This window comes from Papaver somniferum, chromosome 1 (genome assembly GCF_003573695.1).
Source record: "Papaver somniferum cultivar HN1 chromosome 1, ASM357369v1, whole genome shotgun sequence".
Taxonomy (NCBI): Eukaryota; Viridiplantae; Streptophyta; class Magnoliopsida; order Ranunculales; family Papaveraceae; genus Papaver; species Papaver somniferum.
The window spans coordinates 247,918,579-247,938,046 of NC_039358.1; the positions used below are offsets into that span (position 1 = coordinate 247,918,579).

Below are 19,468 nucleotides of genomic sequence, written 5' to 3' on the forward strand. Positions count from 1 at the left end.
ATTAGTGTATTATAAGTAATTAGGTCAGGTTTCAAACCCTTCTTTTGCTTTCGTTGAAGAGTTGAATAATTTCATCCAACCTAGAACCCTTGTAATACCAATTAATCAATATACCGAAGTTGCGAGCATCTTGTTCAATGCCCTTAGCCACCATTGCATCAAACAAGCGCCGCGCCGCGCCTCTTTTAGCTTACCTGCCAAACACAGACCGCTCATGAGCGGATTATAAGTAGATGCATTAGGTTTTATTCCCAACTTGATCATCTCATCAAATATCCCAAAAGCTCCTTCTACATTTCCTACTTTGCACAGAGAATCTATCAATACATTCAAAGTAACTACGGTTGGCAGAATCCCATTCCCCACCATTGCATCAAAATATCGCTTGGTTTCCTTCCACAACCCCCGTTTGCAAAATCCACGAATTAGAAAAGTGTAAGTAAGTGCATTTGCAGAGACCCCTTGACTGGACATGTCATCGAAAAGTCTTACAACCTCATCTAACCTGTCAGAATTGCAAAGACCATGAACCAATGTGGTATAAACAACAACATCCGGTACTATTTTTGCATCCTTTATCATCTGAGAAAAGTGATCCAAAACCTGTCCAACTAGCCCTCCTTTGCACAGAGAATCTATATGAATATACCGTATGAATAAGCATCTGATTCATATCCCATCTCAATCATTTTGTCAAACAGTTTAATGGCACTTTGAAGTTTACTCTGCAAACACAACCCTCTGATCAAATAAGTAAAAGTATACTTATCAGGATCATAACCCTTCTTTATGATTCCCCCAAACAAGCTGAACCCAGTATCAGTATTCTTGGATTGGCAACAACTGTTAATCAAAATGTTGAATGTAATGAGACAGGGTTTGAACCCCATCAAATTCATCTTGTTATACAAGATCATAACATCTTGTTGAATGTAATAACATTTAAGTTTGCATAGTGAATTCAATAAAAGATTGAATGCAGTTGTAGTAGATGGCAATGGATTTTGCAGTGCAACAAATTTATCCAAGTAAAATAAAGCATCATCTAGTTTTTTGATTTTGCCAGAGTTGCATTCATCAATCACTACACTTGCCAAATGGGATGTAGCAGAGGCATAGTTTCTATCGCCAAGTAGAACCAGATGAGGAGGATGCAGTAACGATGAAGAATGATTGGAGATTACCCTTCTTAGGGCACTCATTTTTGCTTATCAGGTCTTGTTTCACTACATTTACATCTGAGCGGCATCAAATTTAGTGAAGCTTGAATAGAATGACCCACTAGGGCAGAAGTGTCATTTTCTTTTTAGATTGTCATTTTTTTTTTTCTTTTTTCTGTTAATATAGAATTTGGTGTGAGAGTTCAGAGTTTTTAACTCGGGTCTCTGGTATCTGTTAATATTACGGTGGCATCTGTGTTGAAGTGTAGTCGATTGCTTGAGAATTTCAATACAATCATTTCTGCGTAGTGCTGATGAGTTTTAAATTCAGATAAGTAATATTATCCTGGAACAGATCAACATACTCGTGGATGTATGCAAATTTCCAATGAAATATTTCTAAGTTGTTGATTTCATTTAGGCTGAAGTAATTCTTTTAGTAACCGAGTCAGATCAAATGTTGAGTCAGCTACAAACAAACAACCTTTTATGTGTGAATGAATAACAAGGTTTTGAGTCAGAAAAGAACAAGGTTGTGAATTAAGGTGCATTAGGCTAACTAGTCCAGAAGCAGGCTGGGCTGTTAAAGTAAAACTGAAATCTCAGTCTAAAGTAGGTGAATAAAAAGATTCAGTCAATCAGATCACTCAAAAATGTTTACAGCTTTGGAGCTCAAGGATGACCGATTATGTAGGCACTGCACAGTTTTGGAGCCTTTTCATGAATTATCTCAATAGCATTTTCAGTAGACAATGAACCCGGACAATATCACGCGTACAACCCAGTAACACCTTAATGCCCAAACATCATTCTTATCTAGGTTCAGGGAATCCTAAGTTTTTGAGTTGATCCGCAGATAGAGAATTGATTAACAGGGATTTAACAGCGTTGCTAGGTGAGAATTTCCTTGCGCGCATTTCTTTCAGAAACTCTAATGCTTTCATAACATATTTTTCTTCGAGAAGACCCTTAATAATGGTATCGTAAGTGATAGCATCTGGTGCACAACCTTTAATTTCCATATCCCTGATCAAATTTTCGGCCTCAAGAAACATCCCTTCTTTGCACACGGCACTGATCAAAGTGTTAAATGTTACAAGGTCAGGAAGTAATCTTTTCTTTGAGATCTCGCAAAACAGTTCCATTGCCTTCCCAAAGTTCCCAGATCTGCACAGTCCATTCATCAATGTATTGTAAAACTGAATGTCGATTTCCAACCCTTTATCTTCCATAGACCCCAATAATTCAATTGCCTCGTCGATAAATTGACTCTTACAAAGTCCATCCAGTATTGAATTATATGTGATTATATCCGGAGACACACCGCTAGATTGCATCTCAATTAGCAAGCTCTGTGCAGTTTTAAGTTTTCCGACCTAGCATAGTCCTGCTATTAGTGTATTGTAAGTAACTAGGTTGGGTTTCAATCCCTTCTTTTGCATTTTCTTGAAGAGTTGAATAGCTTCATCCAACCTAGATCTCTTGAAATACCCGTTAATCAGTATACCGAAGCTGTAAACACTATGTTCAAGGCCCTTACCCACCATTGAATCAAACAAGCTCCGTGCCTCCTTTAGCTTACCCATCAAACACAGACTGCCTATCAGCAAATTACAAGTACATACATCAGGTTCTGTGCCTAACTTGATCATCTCTTCACATATTCCATAAGCTACTTCTATTTTCCCTTCTTTGCACAGAGAATCTACCAAAAAATTCAAATTATTTACCGTGGGAGAAATCCCATTCTCCGCCATTGCATCAAAATATCGCTTTGTTTCGTTCCACAACCCGCGTTTGCAAAATCCACGAATCAGAAAAGTGTACGTAAGTGCATCTGCAGAAACCCCTCGGCTAGACATGCCATCGAAGAGTCTTACAGCCTCAGCTAACCTGTCAGAGTTACAAAGGCCATTAATCAATGTGTTATAAACAATGACATTCAGTACTATTTTTGCATCATTTATCATTTGCAAAAACAGATTCAATGCCTCGTCCAGTAAACCTCCTTTGCATAGAGAATCTATGATAACACAATAGGAATAAACATTCGGCTCATAGTTGTTCCATCTAACCATGTTGTTTTGCACCTTAAGAGCAAGATGTATATTGCCTGTTCTACACAGCCCAGTAATTAGAGCTGCACATGTGCAATCATTCGGTTGAATTCCCATCTCAATCATTCTGTCAAACAGTTTCATGGCACAATGAATCTTCGCCTGCAAACACAACCCTTTGATCAAATAAGTGAAAGTATATACATCAGGATGATAACCCCTCTTTAGAACACCCCCAAACAAGCTGAATCCAATGTCAGTATTCTTGGATTGACAACAACTGTTAATCAAAATGTTGAATGTAATGAAATAGGGGTTGAACCCAACCAAATTCATTCTCTTATACAAGATCATTACATCTGAATGATATTTAAGTTTTCAAAGTGAATTCAGTAAATGATTGAATGGAGCAGTATTAGATGGAAATGGGTGCAGTGCAACTAATTTATCCAAGTAAAATAAAGCATGATCCAGTTTCTTGATTTTGCCTGAGTTGCATTCATTAACCACTGCACTTATCAAATGGGAAGTATTTAAAACATAAAATCTATTTCCGAGAAGAACCAGACGAGGAGGATTCAGTGATGAAGAATGATGGGAGATCACCCTTCTGAGGGCACTCATTTTTTTTTGCTTGTTTTTCACTGTTCATGCATCTACATGAACACAAATTTGTGTCGCTGGAAAAAATGAGCAATGACCCATTGGGCCCTGGCCCCTGGCCTTTGGTGTGCTCTGCCCGAGTCTTTAGAATCTTACTGACACCTTTGTTTGTTTCGGTCAAAATCTGACTCGTCCAAGTCACATTGCTAAAGCCCGATACCATGGTTACTAAATGGAGGGTACCAATTCAGGATCCAATGGTTAAGATTACTTTGTCTTTTATGAACTGGTACCCCGCTAATAACGGTACCGGTCTTTATTAATCTTGTTTTTTTTATGTTTGCCCAGTGTAGTGTGTAGATGTAATAAGTCAGATTCATAACTTGGCTTATCCATCTATACAAATCAAACAGTGACTTGTTTCAAAAATAAAAGCAAAAATACAAGTCTGAATTGCCTTGGTTCACCCATCATTTTTTGAGTAAGTCATAATAAATCAGATTCATACAACTCTTTTAGTAAAAATATAAACAAGCAATGTGTAAACAACAATAATTCCTCAATCACCAGATGAAATCATGTACGAAATTTCGAGAAGGACCTCTATCACTAATTTGGAAATGTGGGCATATGGTATATCAATTGCTGGTTTGAAAATATGAGGGGAAGATATCGAGACATTTACAACTTAGATTAAATCACATCTCCGAAAATACTGCACCACGAAAATACAGGTTTTTTTTTTCCTGTTGTAGCAAAAATGTCCCTATAACACTCCTCGAGATTTGTATTGAAAGATATAATCTTAACCATTGGATGATTCAAGATTTACACCTGATGGATGAAGTGTAGATCATTTAGATGACTCACAATTTCTCGCGTGATGCTTTTTTTGTTATTGAAGAGTTTCCAGCTCAGCTCTCCAATAATTTATTGTGTACTTTTCTAGTTGAAATTCCACTTTTACATATAGGTTTTGGAGCAATCGTATACATTGCAATATTTTTATGGATACATTTGGACTACATATCTGTACCACATGCTCTCTAGGTTCATCCTGATCCATACCAATTTACCTTTTTTTTAGGATCTCTAACTTCCAGGTTATTCCTAGTCTTTTTTGACTCGCTTTTTTTCAAGGGATTTTAACCTCCAGGGTTTGAATATGTACCTGATGAGTGCCAAATACTGTATATATTTATCCCTTTTTGTTGGCAATTTAACTCATCTTTTATGCATTAACTCTACATTTTATCCCATATTCTGTATTTTCATTGTTTTCAAGAATAAATATTTTTATTAATTAATTTTGCATTTTTAGGTAGTAAATAAAGTTCGGATGAGTCGCGGAGCGAAAAGAGCAGAAAAGTAGTGAAAAGCCGGGAGAAATTACGCAAGGAAGCCGCGAAGAATGGTGCGCACAACCTCATTTTCTACACACAAAAGCGCCTCCGTTCTCAGCCATCAGATCATTTCTCAGAAGCATCCGACGGTCGCTTCTTGCTGAGCATCAAAATCTGATGTCTCTGCCAAGCACCACAGCGCTGAAATTCCAAGCCTTCAGATTAGATAGTAGTTGAATCCAACGGTCGCTCCCTTGCTGTGCATCAAAGTTTGATATCTCCGCATAACACTACAGTACCTAACTCCATCAAGTACCGTTCATTTTGTTGTATCATATAATCCAACGGTCGCTCATCGCTTACCTCCGCATCACAGTCCGATCTACCAACCATCTTCGCATCTCGCAGCTCAGAGTCACAGAACATCAAGACTCGATGCATTCGCCTTACACCCTAGTACCCGAGCCCATCCACCTAACCCAAACACACCCCCTACCCCAAACACAGTCGAGCCATACCCTCTCCACCATCTTCTCCACAGAACCACCGTACACCACCACCTTCTCCACCTCTGCCACCAACTCACTGCCATACCCTCTCCACCATCATCACCCTATCACCCAACAACCAATACCCTCTACTCCCATCTCCCTAGTCCATCTAATTTCTCAATTTTTGCACATTCTCTTTCAGAAACCCTAGGCGTGCAAAATTGATAAATTGGGTTGAGCTAGAGTGAAATTGAAGGCATGGAGTGATACAGGGGAGTCGGAGAAGGGATGGGTCGGCATCAATTTGACGTTTAGGTGAGCTAATTTTAACTGTTGAAATTTGGGGATTTTTCTATAAACCCTAATTTTATAATTTTGAGAAATTTGGGTCTGTGACTATAAATAGCACTATGGGTTGTGTGTAATTTTCATGTTGGGATTAGCCTGCATCCAGAACTGCTAAGTTCTGTTAATTCTCATGTCCTGTTAAATTTTAGTTTACAAGTTCTGTTCAATTTCACTGCTTTTCAGTTCATAGTTCAATTTTGAGTGTTATAGTCTCCTGCTTAATTTCAGTTTACAGTTGTGTTGTTCTTGTTCATTGTTCCATGTTTTAAATCATTGCCTGTTATTTGTATCCTGTTAGTATTTGATGATCTTATTGATGTTTATTCTCATTGTCTTGTCATGTTAGTTCATTGTTATTGTTCACTGTTAGTATCTCTTCACTGCAACATGTTCTAATTCCCCTCTAGGATGAGAAAAGAACTGAACCATGATGGTTAGCTTTTAGGATAGTTTTTGCTGAGCTTAAAACAGTTTAGGCTAGTTGGATTCTTGAAAGATCACCTGATTTGTGATTAGTGGTGCTGTAAGAAGACCACTAATGCTAGGGGTCAGTTGTGATTCTAAAGAATTCATTAGCTACATTAGTGAACCACTGCCTAGTTAGTCTGTGATTGGTTGTGCCTTAAACAGACAACCAATACTAGGGGTTAGCTAAGGTTGGTTAACTAGATTTTTGACAAGAACTTGACCTAGGTGAACTGGCTAGGTAAAGGATACTCTCATTCATCCCCTGCATTTCCCCTCCACAATTTCTTTTCTGTGTTTGCTTCATTTTTGTTTAATTCTCTTCCCCTGCCTTAGGCTAATTGCCTTTGTGTCATTTTCTCTTTGGTTCAATTCATTCTTGTTTTGTTTTGCTGCTATTTGCTTTGTTGACACTTGCCTTGCTGCATTACTGTTTGTTTCCCCTGCTGCAACCCATCAATTCCTGCTGCATCACTAGTTGCTGCTGCTTCTTTCCTTCTCCTGCAGCTGCTGCACTGCCTGCTCTCTTGTGCTGCTGCTAGCCTGCCACTCCTTCTCCTGCAGCTGCTGCACTGCTTCTCCTCTTGCTTCTGTTGTGCAGTCCTGTTAGCTCCTGCAGCCTGCCAAAGCCAGCTGAACCCAATCTGGTTCACTGTCAAAACCCAAAGCTCAACTCAAATTGAAGCCCAATTCAATTAATTGTGGGCTTAGCCCAAAAACCTGAACTCACTTTAAGGCCAAAGCCCAATTTGCTTTTCAAGGACCAATTGAGCCCAAGCTCAGTTCCTTTTATTAAGAACAAACCCAATAGTACATTAAGCCCAACACTTCCAAAGGGCTTCTAAGCCCAAAGCAAATCTAGGAACCCAATTAGCTAAGACACATTTCCGAAACACACCCGATCTCTGTGGATCGACCCGTACTTGCACGAGCTACAACTGACGACCGTGCACTTGCGGTATTACTGTAGGCCCGTTTTCATCGCATCATTTCTATACGCCTTTCCGGACCTGCCAAGTTTTTGGCGCCGCTGCCGGGGATTGGTGCTGTGTTTTATCTGTGTTTTATTAGCTATTTTGTATTTCATTTCATAGCATTTGCATCTGCATCTGCTTCATTTCATTTGCTGTTGGACCTGCTGATTCTGAACCTGTTTTTCCTCTGCTGGGACGCCACCAAGGAAAAGAACCAAAACCCAACTGGGTTTTTGCAACAATATCAGAGCAGCTGGGCTGTGCTACAAAGGTAAGCCTAAACCCATTCCATTTGAGAGAACCCAACCTGTGGGCTTCCAAATTTTTTTAATTGTGGGCTTGTAATAATTAACCCAATTTTTTGGGCTTTTTATTTTTCTATTTTGGGTTTGTAATAATTTATTTTTGGGCTTGTTGTTTAATTTGTGGGCTTGTATTTATTTTGTGTGGGCTTGTTTAAATTCTTCCATTGGACTTGTATTTTGGACTCTGGGTTTAAACCCAGCTGAGCTAATAACTGCCTGTGGACTTGTAAGTGGACCTCGAAACCAAAGTTTTAAAACAAACGTCGGGCCTTAACCAACTGGGCCAAATTAAACTTTCAAAATTAAAACTTGGATTTTCGTAGGCCGCAGCCTTCCTTCCATTTCATTAGAGGCTTGCACAGTGGGCTCAAAAACCAAATTTTATTTTTTTCTTAATTTTATTTTAAAAAAAAAAAAAAAAAAAAAAAAAAAAAAATTTGCTCCCAATTTTAAAACCAAATTTTTACTTGCTCCCATCTTAAACCAAATTTTTTTATTTTTACTCCCATTTTAAACCAAATTTTCAAATGTCTCCCACCAAAACCAAATTTTTCCCAACAATCCAAACCCTTTAAAAACCAAATTTTGGGCTTTGTAACATAGTTGCTTAGCTTTTTTTGAGTCAATCATGTCTGGATTTTGGTCTGCTCCTGGAGATGGAAATAAAACTCTTAGAGAACTTGCTTATGGACAAACTTCACGTTATGAACCTCCCATAGACCATGATGTCAATAGTCATAGGAATTATTATGGACATTTTCAAAGTCCCGAGCCGCAATGCATGAACCCTACTGACTATTCATACATGCATCATTTATCGCAACGTGAAAATGAACATTTTGCTAGTGCCTCACTCACCCAATCATCACTTATGGATCAAATAGAATCTCGAATCACAGCTTTAGAAATGCAATCACATGAGGAATCTGTCACATCTAATTTTCTTAGGCAACCTGAAATCTATGCATGTCCCGCATGTGGTAGTTTAGACCACCCTGTTGAGCATTGTCATGTTTTGCATAATTTTAGGCCATCAAGAGAAAATCCAATGTATGAAATGCCCATGAATTGTGAGAATGGTAGTCATTGGGACCATAATCAATCCTTTGAGGGTTGCGATCAATATTTTGAAAACCCTAATGACCATGCATACATGTACCAGTCACCACAATTTGAACATGAAGAATTTTGTACTCCCATGAATTTAGACTCCACCACAGAAGCTTTAAGACTCTGTAAGCAAGATTATGATAGATCTACAGCACGAATTCATGCACATTTAGATCAGATTTTGCTTCACCGACATAAGGAGGAAATTCATGAGGAAATGTATGTTGTCCCTAATGAAGTGTCTAGCCCCATTCATGTAAATAATGTTGAATATGAACCTAATTTAGAGGAGCATGAATCGACTAATGACACCACCACTGTTAATGAGGACCAATATGCATGCTACCATGATGATGATTATGATGATTATGATGATATGTTAGAAGAACATGAAAATATTGTGGAACCTGTTGGTTCAATAACATATGGCTTCTCGCCCTCGACCTTCATGAATGTTGTTCTTTCTAATACTCATTGTAATTCATATGATTTTGATATTGACATGGGATTCGTACAATTATTCTGTGAAGATGAGCATGACATAGGAATAGTTGAATCTTCTGTAGACACTAATATGCATGAAAATATATTTGATGTGTCTGATTCTCTACCTAGGTCACATTGTGATATTTCTCCTGATTTGCCGATGCATGAGAATAAAATTGTTGAAGATGTTGATGATTCTGAGTGTGAACTTGACAATGTGATTGATGATTGTGAGCATGATGTGACATGTGTAGATGATTTAGGAGATTTTGATTTGATCGATAATGATATGCCTATTCTCCTACATGAGTCACAGTCTGTTGGCCCTCCACCCAACCTAGATTTGGTTTGTACCCATATTGAAAAACCAATTTTTCTGAAAATTCCTAATCTAGGATTGGAACTGTGTGCTTCCCAAGTCCTCTTGGACTATTTTGCTTCAAAATATAACACTTTTAAAGAGCCACAGTTGGAAATTGCATGTTTGCCCGTCCCGAGCACAGTTCATTTCGAGCTAGACCTTTTGCATGATGAACCCCCGAAACTGCGCGATTTTGTTTTCAAAATTATATCTTCAGTAAAATCCAGGTTTGGGGGTAGCTCATTTTGTTTCACAGTTTCACTTGCGTTTCTTTCCTGTTATATATGTGTGAAGCTGTTGAAATGTCTACACTTCGTCTTTTGGGTTGATCCTCAACTCATTAGATTGTTAGTGTATGGTGAATTTTCTGTACATAATCCAGTAGATAAAAATTTCTTAAAAACCCTTTTGTTCCTTTTGTATATATTTTGATAATCCAATATGATCTCGGCTGAAATATGTTGGATTGTTTGCCTTGAATAACGGAGTTTTAATTCTGCTTTCGCCGAAATCGGGTATTCTCTCTCCTTTTACTCTACTCAGCATGTCCCTTTCCATATGTTGCATTTTAATTCTTTCCATATTTTGAAACATTGAGGACAATGTTTAGTTTAGGTTTGGGGTTATAGAGTAGATACCACGATAATATGCTTTAATTAAAACGAACTCCTTCTTCTTTTTGAAAAAAAAAAAATTGAAAAATTCTAAAAAAATTGAAAAATCAAAAATTCAAAAAATTAAAAAAAAATCATAAAAAAATGGAGCTCATTTACCTTGAAATGTTGACTCTTGTGCAAATATGTATTTTTATTAGGAGTCTTAGTCTAGATATTTAGGCACCCTGATTCTAGCACAATTCACATAGTGATAAGAAATTTGCACGCGCACGATCTACCAATACATGTATGGCCTCGATCTTCAAGGTGTTGGATAGGAAGTCACGATTGCCAATCACTTTAGAATACTGAACGAAACTGGACTAGCTTGTTCTTTGGTTGGTTGGGATAGAAGATGGAGGTTACATTAAGAAAAACAACCATCGAATTTAACTGGGTGCATCAAAAAGGGCTACCTCTTGCAAAGTGTCATGTAATTTTTTGTTTCCTTTTGTACATGTATCAAAAGTGTTTCCTTATTCAAAAAAAAAAAAAAAAAAAAAAAATGTATATATTCAGAAAAAAATTTCATAAAAATACCAAAAAAATCAAGTGTTTATCAATTCCATCATCTCTTGTTCAAAAAAATAAAAAGAGATTTGTCAATGTAAATAAGAGTCATGTAAAGAGTTATTTTTTTTGTTGTGTTGTAAGCAAGGAGGGTGTATGCCATTGATGTACAACGCGAGAAATTGTGAAATACCTCCAACTCATTCACAATTCTCGTAAAGTCCGGACAGCTAGCTAGATTTCGACCTCAGTTCTTAGCCTGAGAAACTATCTCTTGGTGATTAGTAGTCATGACTTCAGATCTTTCTTTACACATGTGTAGATACACTTTACACTCTTATCACATGTCCTTATTTGTTATCAGTGCTAGGATTGTGCCTTCAATAGCTAGATTGACATCTCCATTTTGCTGTGAGTTTTAACTGTTTTGCACATGTCACGTTTGATGGAATCTGAGCTTATATTTTGTCCTTAGGTTTTGTAGGCACACCTCTAGTAAACCTTCACGAGACTTCAACTCGTCCACTAGGGACACTTAGTGGTTTAAAAGGCTTAGTGCATACGCTAAATGCATTCGAGAGACCAGCGACAGTGGTATAGTTAGGATTTCCTTAGTTCTGTTTTACTTGAGGACAAGTAAAATTCAGGTTTGGGGGTATTTGATGAGTGCCAAATACTGTATATATTTATCCCTTTTTGTTGGCAATTTAACTCATCTTTTATGCATTAACTCTACATTTTATCCCATATTCTGTATTTTCATTGTTTTCAAGAATAAATATTTTTATTAATTAATTTTGCATTTTTAGGTAGTAAATAAAGTTCGGATGAGTCGCGGAGCGAAAAGAGCAGAAAAGTAGTGAAAAGCCGGGAGAAATTACGCAAGGAAGCCGCGAAGAATGGTGCGCACAACCTCATTTTCTACACACAAAAGCGCCTCCGTTCTCAGCCATCAGATCATTTCTCAGAAGCATCCGACGGTCGCTTCTTGCTGAGCATCAAAATCTGATGTCTCTGCCAAGCACCACAGCGCTGAAATTCCAAGCCTTCAGATTAGATAGTAGTTGAATCCAACGGTCGCTCCCTTGCTGTGCATCAAAGTTTGATATCTCCGCATAACACTACAGTACCTAACTCCATCAAGTACCGTTCATTTTGTTGTATCATATAATCCAACGGTCGTTCATCGCTTACCTCCGCATCACCGTCCGATCTACCAACCATCTTCGCATCTCGCAGCTCAGAGTCACAGAACATCAAGACTCGATGCATTCGCCTTACACCCTAGTACCCGATGCATCAAGACTCAGAGTCACAGAACATCAAGACTCGATGCATTCGCCATCCACCTAACCCAAACACACCCCCTACCCCAAACACAGTCGAGTCATACCCTCTCCACCATCTTCTCCACAGAACCACCGTACACCACCACCTTCTCCACCTCTGCCACCAACTCACTGCCATACCCTCTCCACCATCATCACCCTATCACCCAACAACCAATACCCTCTACTCCCATCTCCCTAGTCCATCTAATTTCTCAATTTTTGCACATTCTCTTTCAGAAACCCTAGGCGTGCAAAATTGATAAATTGGGTTGAGCTAGAGTGAAATTGAAGGCATGGAGTGATACAGGGGATTCAGAGAAGGGATGGGTCGGCATCAATTGGACGTTTAGGTGAGCTAATTTTAACTGTTGAAATTTGGGGATTTTTCTATAAACCCTAATTTTATAATTTTGAGAAATTTGGGTCTGTGACTATAAATAGCACTATGGGTTGTGTGTAATTTTCATGTTGGGATTAGCCTGCATCCAGAACTGCTAAGTTCTGTTAATTCTCATGTCCTGTTAAATTTTAGTTTACAAGTTCTGTTCAATTTCACTGCTTTTCAGTTCATAGTTCAATTTTGAGTGTTATAGTCTCCTGCTTAATTTCAGTTTACAGTTGTGTTGTTCTTGTTCATTGTTCCATGTTTTAAATCATTGCCTGTTATTTGTATCCTGTTAGTATTTGATGATCTTATTGATGTTTATTCTCATTGTCTTGTCATGTTAGTTCATTGTTATTGTTCACTGTTAGTATCTCTTCACTGCAACATGTTCTAATTCCCCTCTAGGATGAGAAAAGAACTGAACCATGATGGTTAGCTTTTAGGATAGTTTTTGCTGAGCTTAAAACAGTTTAGGCTAGTTGGATTCTTGAAAGATCACCTGATTTGTGATTAGTGGTGCTGTAAGAAGACCACTAATGCTAGGGGTCAGTTGTGATTCTAAAGAATTCATTAGCTACATTAGTGAACCACTGCCTAGTTAGTCTGTGATTGGTTGTGCCTTAAACAGACAACCAATACTAGGGGTTAGCTAAGGTTGGTTAACTAGATTTTTGACAAGAACTTGACCTAGGTGAACTGGCTAGGTAAAGGATACTCTCATTCATCCCCTGCATTTCCCCTCCACAATTTCTTTTCTGTGTTTGCTTCATTTTTGTTTAATTCTCTTCCCCTGCCTTAGGCTAATTGCCTTTGTGTCATTTTCTCTTTGGTTCAATTCATTCTTGTTTTGTTTTGCTGCTATTTGCTTTGTTGACACTTGCCTTGCTGTATTACTGTTTGTTTCCCCTGCTGCAACCCATCAGTTCCTGCTGCATCACTAGTTGCTGCTGCTTCTTTCCTTCTCCTGCAGCTGCTGCACTGCCTGCTCTCTTGTGCTGCTGCTAGCCTGCCACTCCTTCTCCTGCAGCTGCTGCACTGCTTCTCCTCTTGCTTCTGTTGTGCAGTCCTGTTAGCTCCTGCAGCCTGCCAAAGCCAGCTGAACCCAATCTGGTTCACTGTCAAAACCCAAAGCTCAACTCAAATTGAAGCCCAATTCAATTAATTGTGGGCTTAACCCAAAAACCTGAACTCACTTTAAGGCCAAAGCCCAATTTGCTTTTCAAGGACCAACTGAGCCCAAGCTCAGTTCCTTTTATTAAGAACAAACCCAATAGTACATTAAGCCCAACACTTCCAAAGGGCTTCTAAGCCCAAAGCAAATCTAGGAACCCAATTAGCTAAGACACATTTCCGAAACACACCCGATCTCTGTGGATCGACCCGTACTTGCACGAGCTACAACTGACGACCGTGCACTTGCGGTATTACTGTAGGCCCGTTTTCATCGCATCATTTCTATACGCCTTTCCGGACCTGCCAGTACCTGGTCTCATTGGTATCTGATTCTCCCTTTTTCTAGGATCTGAGACTTCCAGGTTTGAATATGTACCTAGTATTCTTAGCAACTGATTCTCCCTCTTCTTAGGGATCTCTGACTGGGGTATAATCATCCTTCCATATTTTTTTACCCAAGGGTCCAATACTGGGTAGAGTTATTGGGATGGGACACTTCGAATCATATACAAACTATATGGTACAAATATCGTCCCCTCTTAATCCCCAACTTGTTGATGGATTAAGGAAAAAGTTCCTTTGAGAAACTGTTCCAACATTTAACTTAGACTCCCCCAAGCTATTTGTTGAAGTGACATGATAGTTTTCTTGCGAACAAGGTTGCACTTGGTGGTGCTATTGTGGGTAGAGTTTTTCGAGTTTAATATGAACGAGTCTTGATGTTTGTACTTGCTGCTGTAACAAGTTTCTTTGTTGCATTACGACAAGGTATTTTCTATGGAATGTGACAAGGCTATCGCATCGAAAGCTATAACATGTTGGCACATCTCTTGGATGATATATGTCTTTTTTGGATCAACAACTTTGTTGGTCTCGTTTTTGAGACAAGATTTCATGGTTGCATTGGCGCAAGACTTGGTGAGATTTTTACTTACGGTGAGAGAAAGAGTTAAGTGTCCACTTGTGAGGTGAGACCATAGATTCATGCATGGCGAAAGGTTTTCTTCTCGTACTGTGGCAACGTTACAGTTTCAGTGTTCGAGAAAAGCTAGCATATTGCTTCCATGAGGCTTATATCATTGTGATTACATTGATATAATGTTATACGATTATAATTCAATTGATGTTCTGACGATGGTAATAATGAAATGTGATCCACGCCTTTTGGATTATTTGTTGTAAATATCACAACTACTCGTGCAGTGAGAACTTGATAGATGACGTTCTTTATTACATTTTCAAGTGACGCTTCACTATATCTCAAATCTAGTGAGGGGAGTATAAGTTAAATCTGAAACTTAGTCCTTTGAGATCTTCGTATTATATGGTTGATTAGATATATATATATATCATGCCTTTATTTTTTTATCTTTTCATTTTCGCGTTTGCCGATTTTTAATTTCTCTTTCATCTCCTTGCTCTTCCACTCAATTTACTTCTTTTTGCAACAACTATATTTTTTTGTTGCTCCCGCTCTAACAAATTTTCTTCATGTTTTTTTTTCTTTAACTCCATCATACTTTCTTCATGAACTGGTTTGTTTGCTCTTTCTTTTTTGTCTTCTTTCGCTCTTACTCCTTCTTCTGCAATGCTTCCTTGTGTAAGTTTTTCTACTCCCCCCTATAAAAGCTTCATCGCAAAATGATTTTTTTTCGTTCCACCTTCGATAAATATTGTATATGTAATTTTATATTCTTTATCATTTTTTTACATAGTTCTAGCTTATAATCCAGCAAGACTTCTTTATACAATTTTTTGTTTTAATCGTATAATGAGCTCTCATTGTCCTGAGAATGGGAACTCATTTCCCATGAAACAAGGTCCTTGCTATTCTTGAGCCTATGCTGAACCGGTTTAGGTTTGGCTTGCTCGCAAATTTGCGCAAGTATTTACTAAAACCTGCAAGGATTTTTCTCTAATGGAAGTCAAGTTGGTTTGGTTCTCACTGCACTAATATGGAGTTCCATTTCCCATGGAACAAGGTCCTCTCTATTCTTGACCCTACGCCTAACCGGTTTAGGTTGCGCACAAATTTTCTCAAGTATTGACTAAGACCATGCAAGAAATATTTTTTTTAAAAATATTTCCTCTAATCAAAGCCAAGTTGTGGTTGGTGTTAGCGATACGAGAAATATTGTTTAACTTCTTTGGGTAGTATGCCCGAAATCTGTGTCCGATATTCACTGTACGAATGTTATAGTTAAACAACTCTGGATAATATCAAAGTGTGTGGATCATACATTTGTTTATCAGATGTGTATTTATATGTGAATAGTAAATTGTTTATAGGACTAGCAAATACGAATAACGTAAACAAATTGAGCAATCGTTTAAAATTACTTAATGAGTCGCGAATGATCAAACATCGCAAAGATGCATCCCGTAGTAAATTGTGAACTATTTCCAATTTAATGAAATTCCAAGTTTTGGGCTCCATTTTTATGCTTTCCACTCGATAAAACTTCCCTCCTGCTAGCTTATATATCAGGTACGGTCTTCACCAGACTCTTTCAGCTTCGAATAGTGTGAGTATAACCCATAACGGTGTGTAGGTCCAATTATTTTACACTGGTACAAGTTTTTACTTGGATTCATCAGAAAGAACATATTATTGATTGGATAGGCGAGCTGGATCATTAGTTGGATCAACAAGCTAAATTATTGATTGAACCAATGACTTGGAATATTGGATCTAGCGAGTTAGACCATTGAGGAAGTCTTGAGTTTTATTAACCGACCAAGGGAGCATGTACGAGAAAATAACACTTGAATTGGAGTAGAGATACAGTGAAGATGTTTCCCAATGATTTTTTGTGAGTATACATATTGAGATCACTGATGTTTGCGAGGCTAGACTAATAGAGCGTGTGCGAATTGAAAACGCTAATTTTGCTGCAACTGAGGTCGACCGTTTACGTTCATGTTGCATAATGTTGATGATTACTATTTTGACATGTGTCGGTCCATGCGGGCCTGTCTTTTATCTGGTATTGGAAGATTACCTCCATAACTCCATGCATTGGAGACTACAAACATACACGACATCCATGGGAATTTTCTCCTATTTGAAAGCAAGACTTTCCATTTTTTATTGTCGTATTACTCCTTCCGCTTGTCAAGGAATTCCCGTCAACTCTGCACGCCTGTCATGGTATATCTCTCGCTCGCTCTTGTTGTTCTGCCATTGGCTAGATACAAATTATCTTTCGGATTCTACGACAGTGTTATCTTTTGTAGTGATCATTTTCTTCGATACATTACTTGCTTTGAGACCTTGCCTTTCCGATAATTCATGTGTCATATCGTGATCAATTCGTACCAGTCGCACTCGCCAATCACCATGTAAAGATTATGCACGCTGGTGTAGAATAATAATTTTATTACTCCTTTGCGGTCTCTTATCAGATGAGGCCTCATATTTTCCTTCTCTACCCTTGTAATATTTTGCAGAATCAGAGATATATGGGTGTTACTCCCGTCCTATCCACTTTCACAATACGTGAGGCTACAAGAAAGCCTCTGTTGGCAAGGGAGTTTGGGTACGAGTCTAATATGTTTGTTTGATACTCATATAAATCCCTTGGGATTTTTGCAAATTGTTATCATCACTTAACAGAGGAGTTCCGACCATTTTCTTTGTTTATCTCCTGAGCATGAGTTTTCATGGAGAGACATGCTTATGCCGTTGTTGCAGGTGATGATTCGACTCCTTCTCTAAGTGGGTGATCAACATCACCCCGAGTTCCTCTTATTCTTGCGCTTGCATTTACATTACTTTGACTTGCTTGTGTAGCAACCATGGATCTTGATTTATGTTTTCGAAAATCCCTTCTCTGCCCCATTGTGGAAACCAAAAGATGTTGCACCAAAAATGTTCCTACGACACTTCTCGAGATTTATATTGAAAAGATATTATCTTAACCGTTGGATGAGTCAAGATTTATACATGATGGATGAATTGTAGACTATTTAGATGACTCACAATTTTCTCGTAATGCGTTCTTGTTGATGAAGAGTTTCCAACTTATCTCTCCAATGATCGGGAGAGGTACCTGCAAGGACATCCCGATGCCTCAATGAGTAAGAGCTCTAAACAGGGTTTAGTGGAGAGAAAGATATGCGAAAATGTGTATCTTTCTAGTTGAAATTCCACTTCTATTTATAGGTTGTGGAGGAATTGTATCCAGTTCAATATTTGTATGGATGCATTTGGACTATATATCTGCACACATGCTCTCCAGGTTCATCTTGGTCCAAACCAAGACCAATTTTTTTTTTTTTTAGGATCTATAGCTTCCGGGTTTGAACATGTACCTGGTCTCCCTGGTAACTAATTCTCCTTTTTTCTAGGATCTGTAACTTCAATGTTTGAATATATACCTGGTATTCTTAGCAACTGATTCTCCCTTTTCTTGGGGATCTCTGAATGGGCTATAATCATCTTTCCATATATTTTCTCCCAAGGGCCCTATACTGGGTAGAATTATTGGGCTGGGGCACTTTAACCCATAAACAAACTATATGGTACACACACGTTTACATAATATGTAATTGATTTCTTAGTAATGGCGCCAAATTCCTAATTGTCCTAGCCTTTATCTTTACCGGTGCTTGTGAGAATGTCGATTACCGGAGAACTTTAGATATACGTTTTGTTTTTAGGCGTCATTACTAATACGTTATTGACCGGTACCGAATTTGAGGTATTGGTGTGATCATGTAATAACTTTACCATTTTACCGGAGAACTTTAGATGTACGTTTTGTTTTTAAGCGTCATTACTAATACGTTATTGACCGGTACCGAATTTGAGGTATTGGTGTGATAATGTAATAACTTTACCATTTTACCGGAGAACTTTAGATGTACGTTTTGTTTTTAAGAGTCATTACTAATACGTTATTGACCGGTACCGAATTTGAGGTATTGGTGTGATCATGTAATAACTTTACCATTTTACCGGAGACAAATCTGCAACGTAGGACATATATTCATAAAGTGGGCTTCTTATAGTTAAGTATGGAAGGTGCATTAGTCTGGCAGACTAGCTAGTCTAGTTGCAGGCTAAGCCATTTACCACATAACTGAACCCTGAGTTTAAAGTAGGTAATAAATAAAAAAGAATCAGTCAATCACAGGTCAGTCAAATATATTTTACATCAAAAGTAATTCAATCTTTACGTATCAAAAGAAAGCTAGCCTTATCTGCTGCAGCAAAAAAGTGGACATTTACTGATTTACTTGACCATACAAAAGTAAAATTCTTTTGTCCGTATGCACATCACACATTGGGGTCAAGTCATTGTAATTGATGTACTTTCAAAACATATTGTTACCCGAACATTCATGTTTCTACTGCTTTTACAAAATTAATTAACTCATCATTATCCTTAATCAAAATTTTTTGATTATTGCTGCAGGAAGTAAAGTTTGGGAAACGGTCTTTTTTTCTTTAAACAAGTAGTATCAAGAAACTCTTAATCTCAAATTTAAATTGTAATTATCACCATTAAACGAACCGTTTTGTTCTGCTAGAGAAACATCTGGTAATAGGAATATTTATAATGGTTAAGCCCCGCTAAAACAATCATATGACTAACAACAAAAATTAGTACAATCAAAGAAAGTGTAATTTCACTTCGAATGAGTTTAATTTAACAGTAAAATTAACTTTAGAAACAATAGTTAATCATGAAAAGAAGATTAGATA

The 19,468-nt window shown here is 37.9% G+C and overlaps 1 protein-coding gene across 1 annotated transcript; it reads right to left on the minus strand.

The window, feature by feature from the left end:
* Positions 1 to 91: 91 nt before the first annotated feature.
* LOC113276345 (pentatricopeptide repeat-containing protein At1g63330-like) lies at positions 92 to 3,817 on the minus strand. The gene is made up of 4 exons (XM_026525937.1): positions 2,552 to 3,817; positions 1,977 to 2,521; positions 766 to 843; positions 92 to 664 (listed from the first exon to the last, which is right to left on the minus strand). The coding sequence occupies exons 1-4, from the start codon at positions 3,569 to 3,571 to the stop codon at positions 106 to 108; spliced, it is 2,202 nt and encodes a 733-aa protein (XP_026381722.1). The 5' UTR covers positions 3,572 to 3,817; the 3' UTR covers positions 92 to 105.
* Positions 3,818 to 19,468: the final 15,651 nt, after the last annotated feature.

Coding starts and splice junctions, on each gene's coding strand:
- LOC113276345 (XM_026525937.1), bottom strand. CDS start 3,571: ATGATCTTGTATAAGAGAATGAATTTGGTTGGGTTCAACCCCTATTTC. Junction 844..1,976: donor TTAGGATTCCCTGAACCTAG/ATAAGAATGATG, acceptor TTTGATTAACAG/TTGTTGCCAATCCAAGAATA. Junction 665..765: donor AAGGGTTATGATCCTGATAA/GTATACTTTTAC, acceptor GATATGAATCAG/ATGCTTATTCATACGGTATA.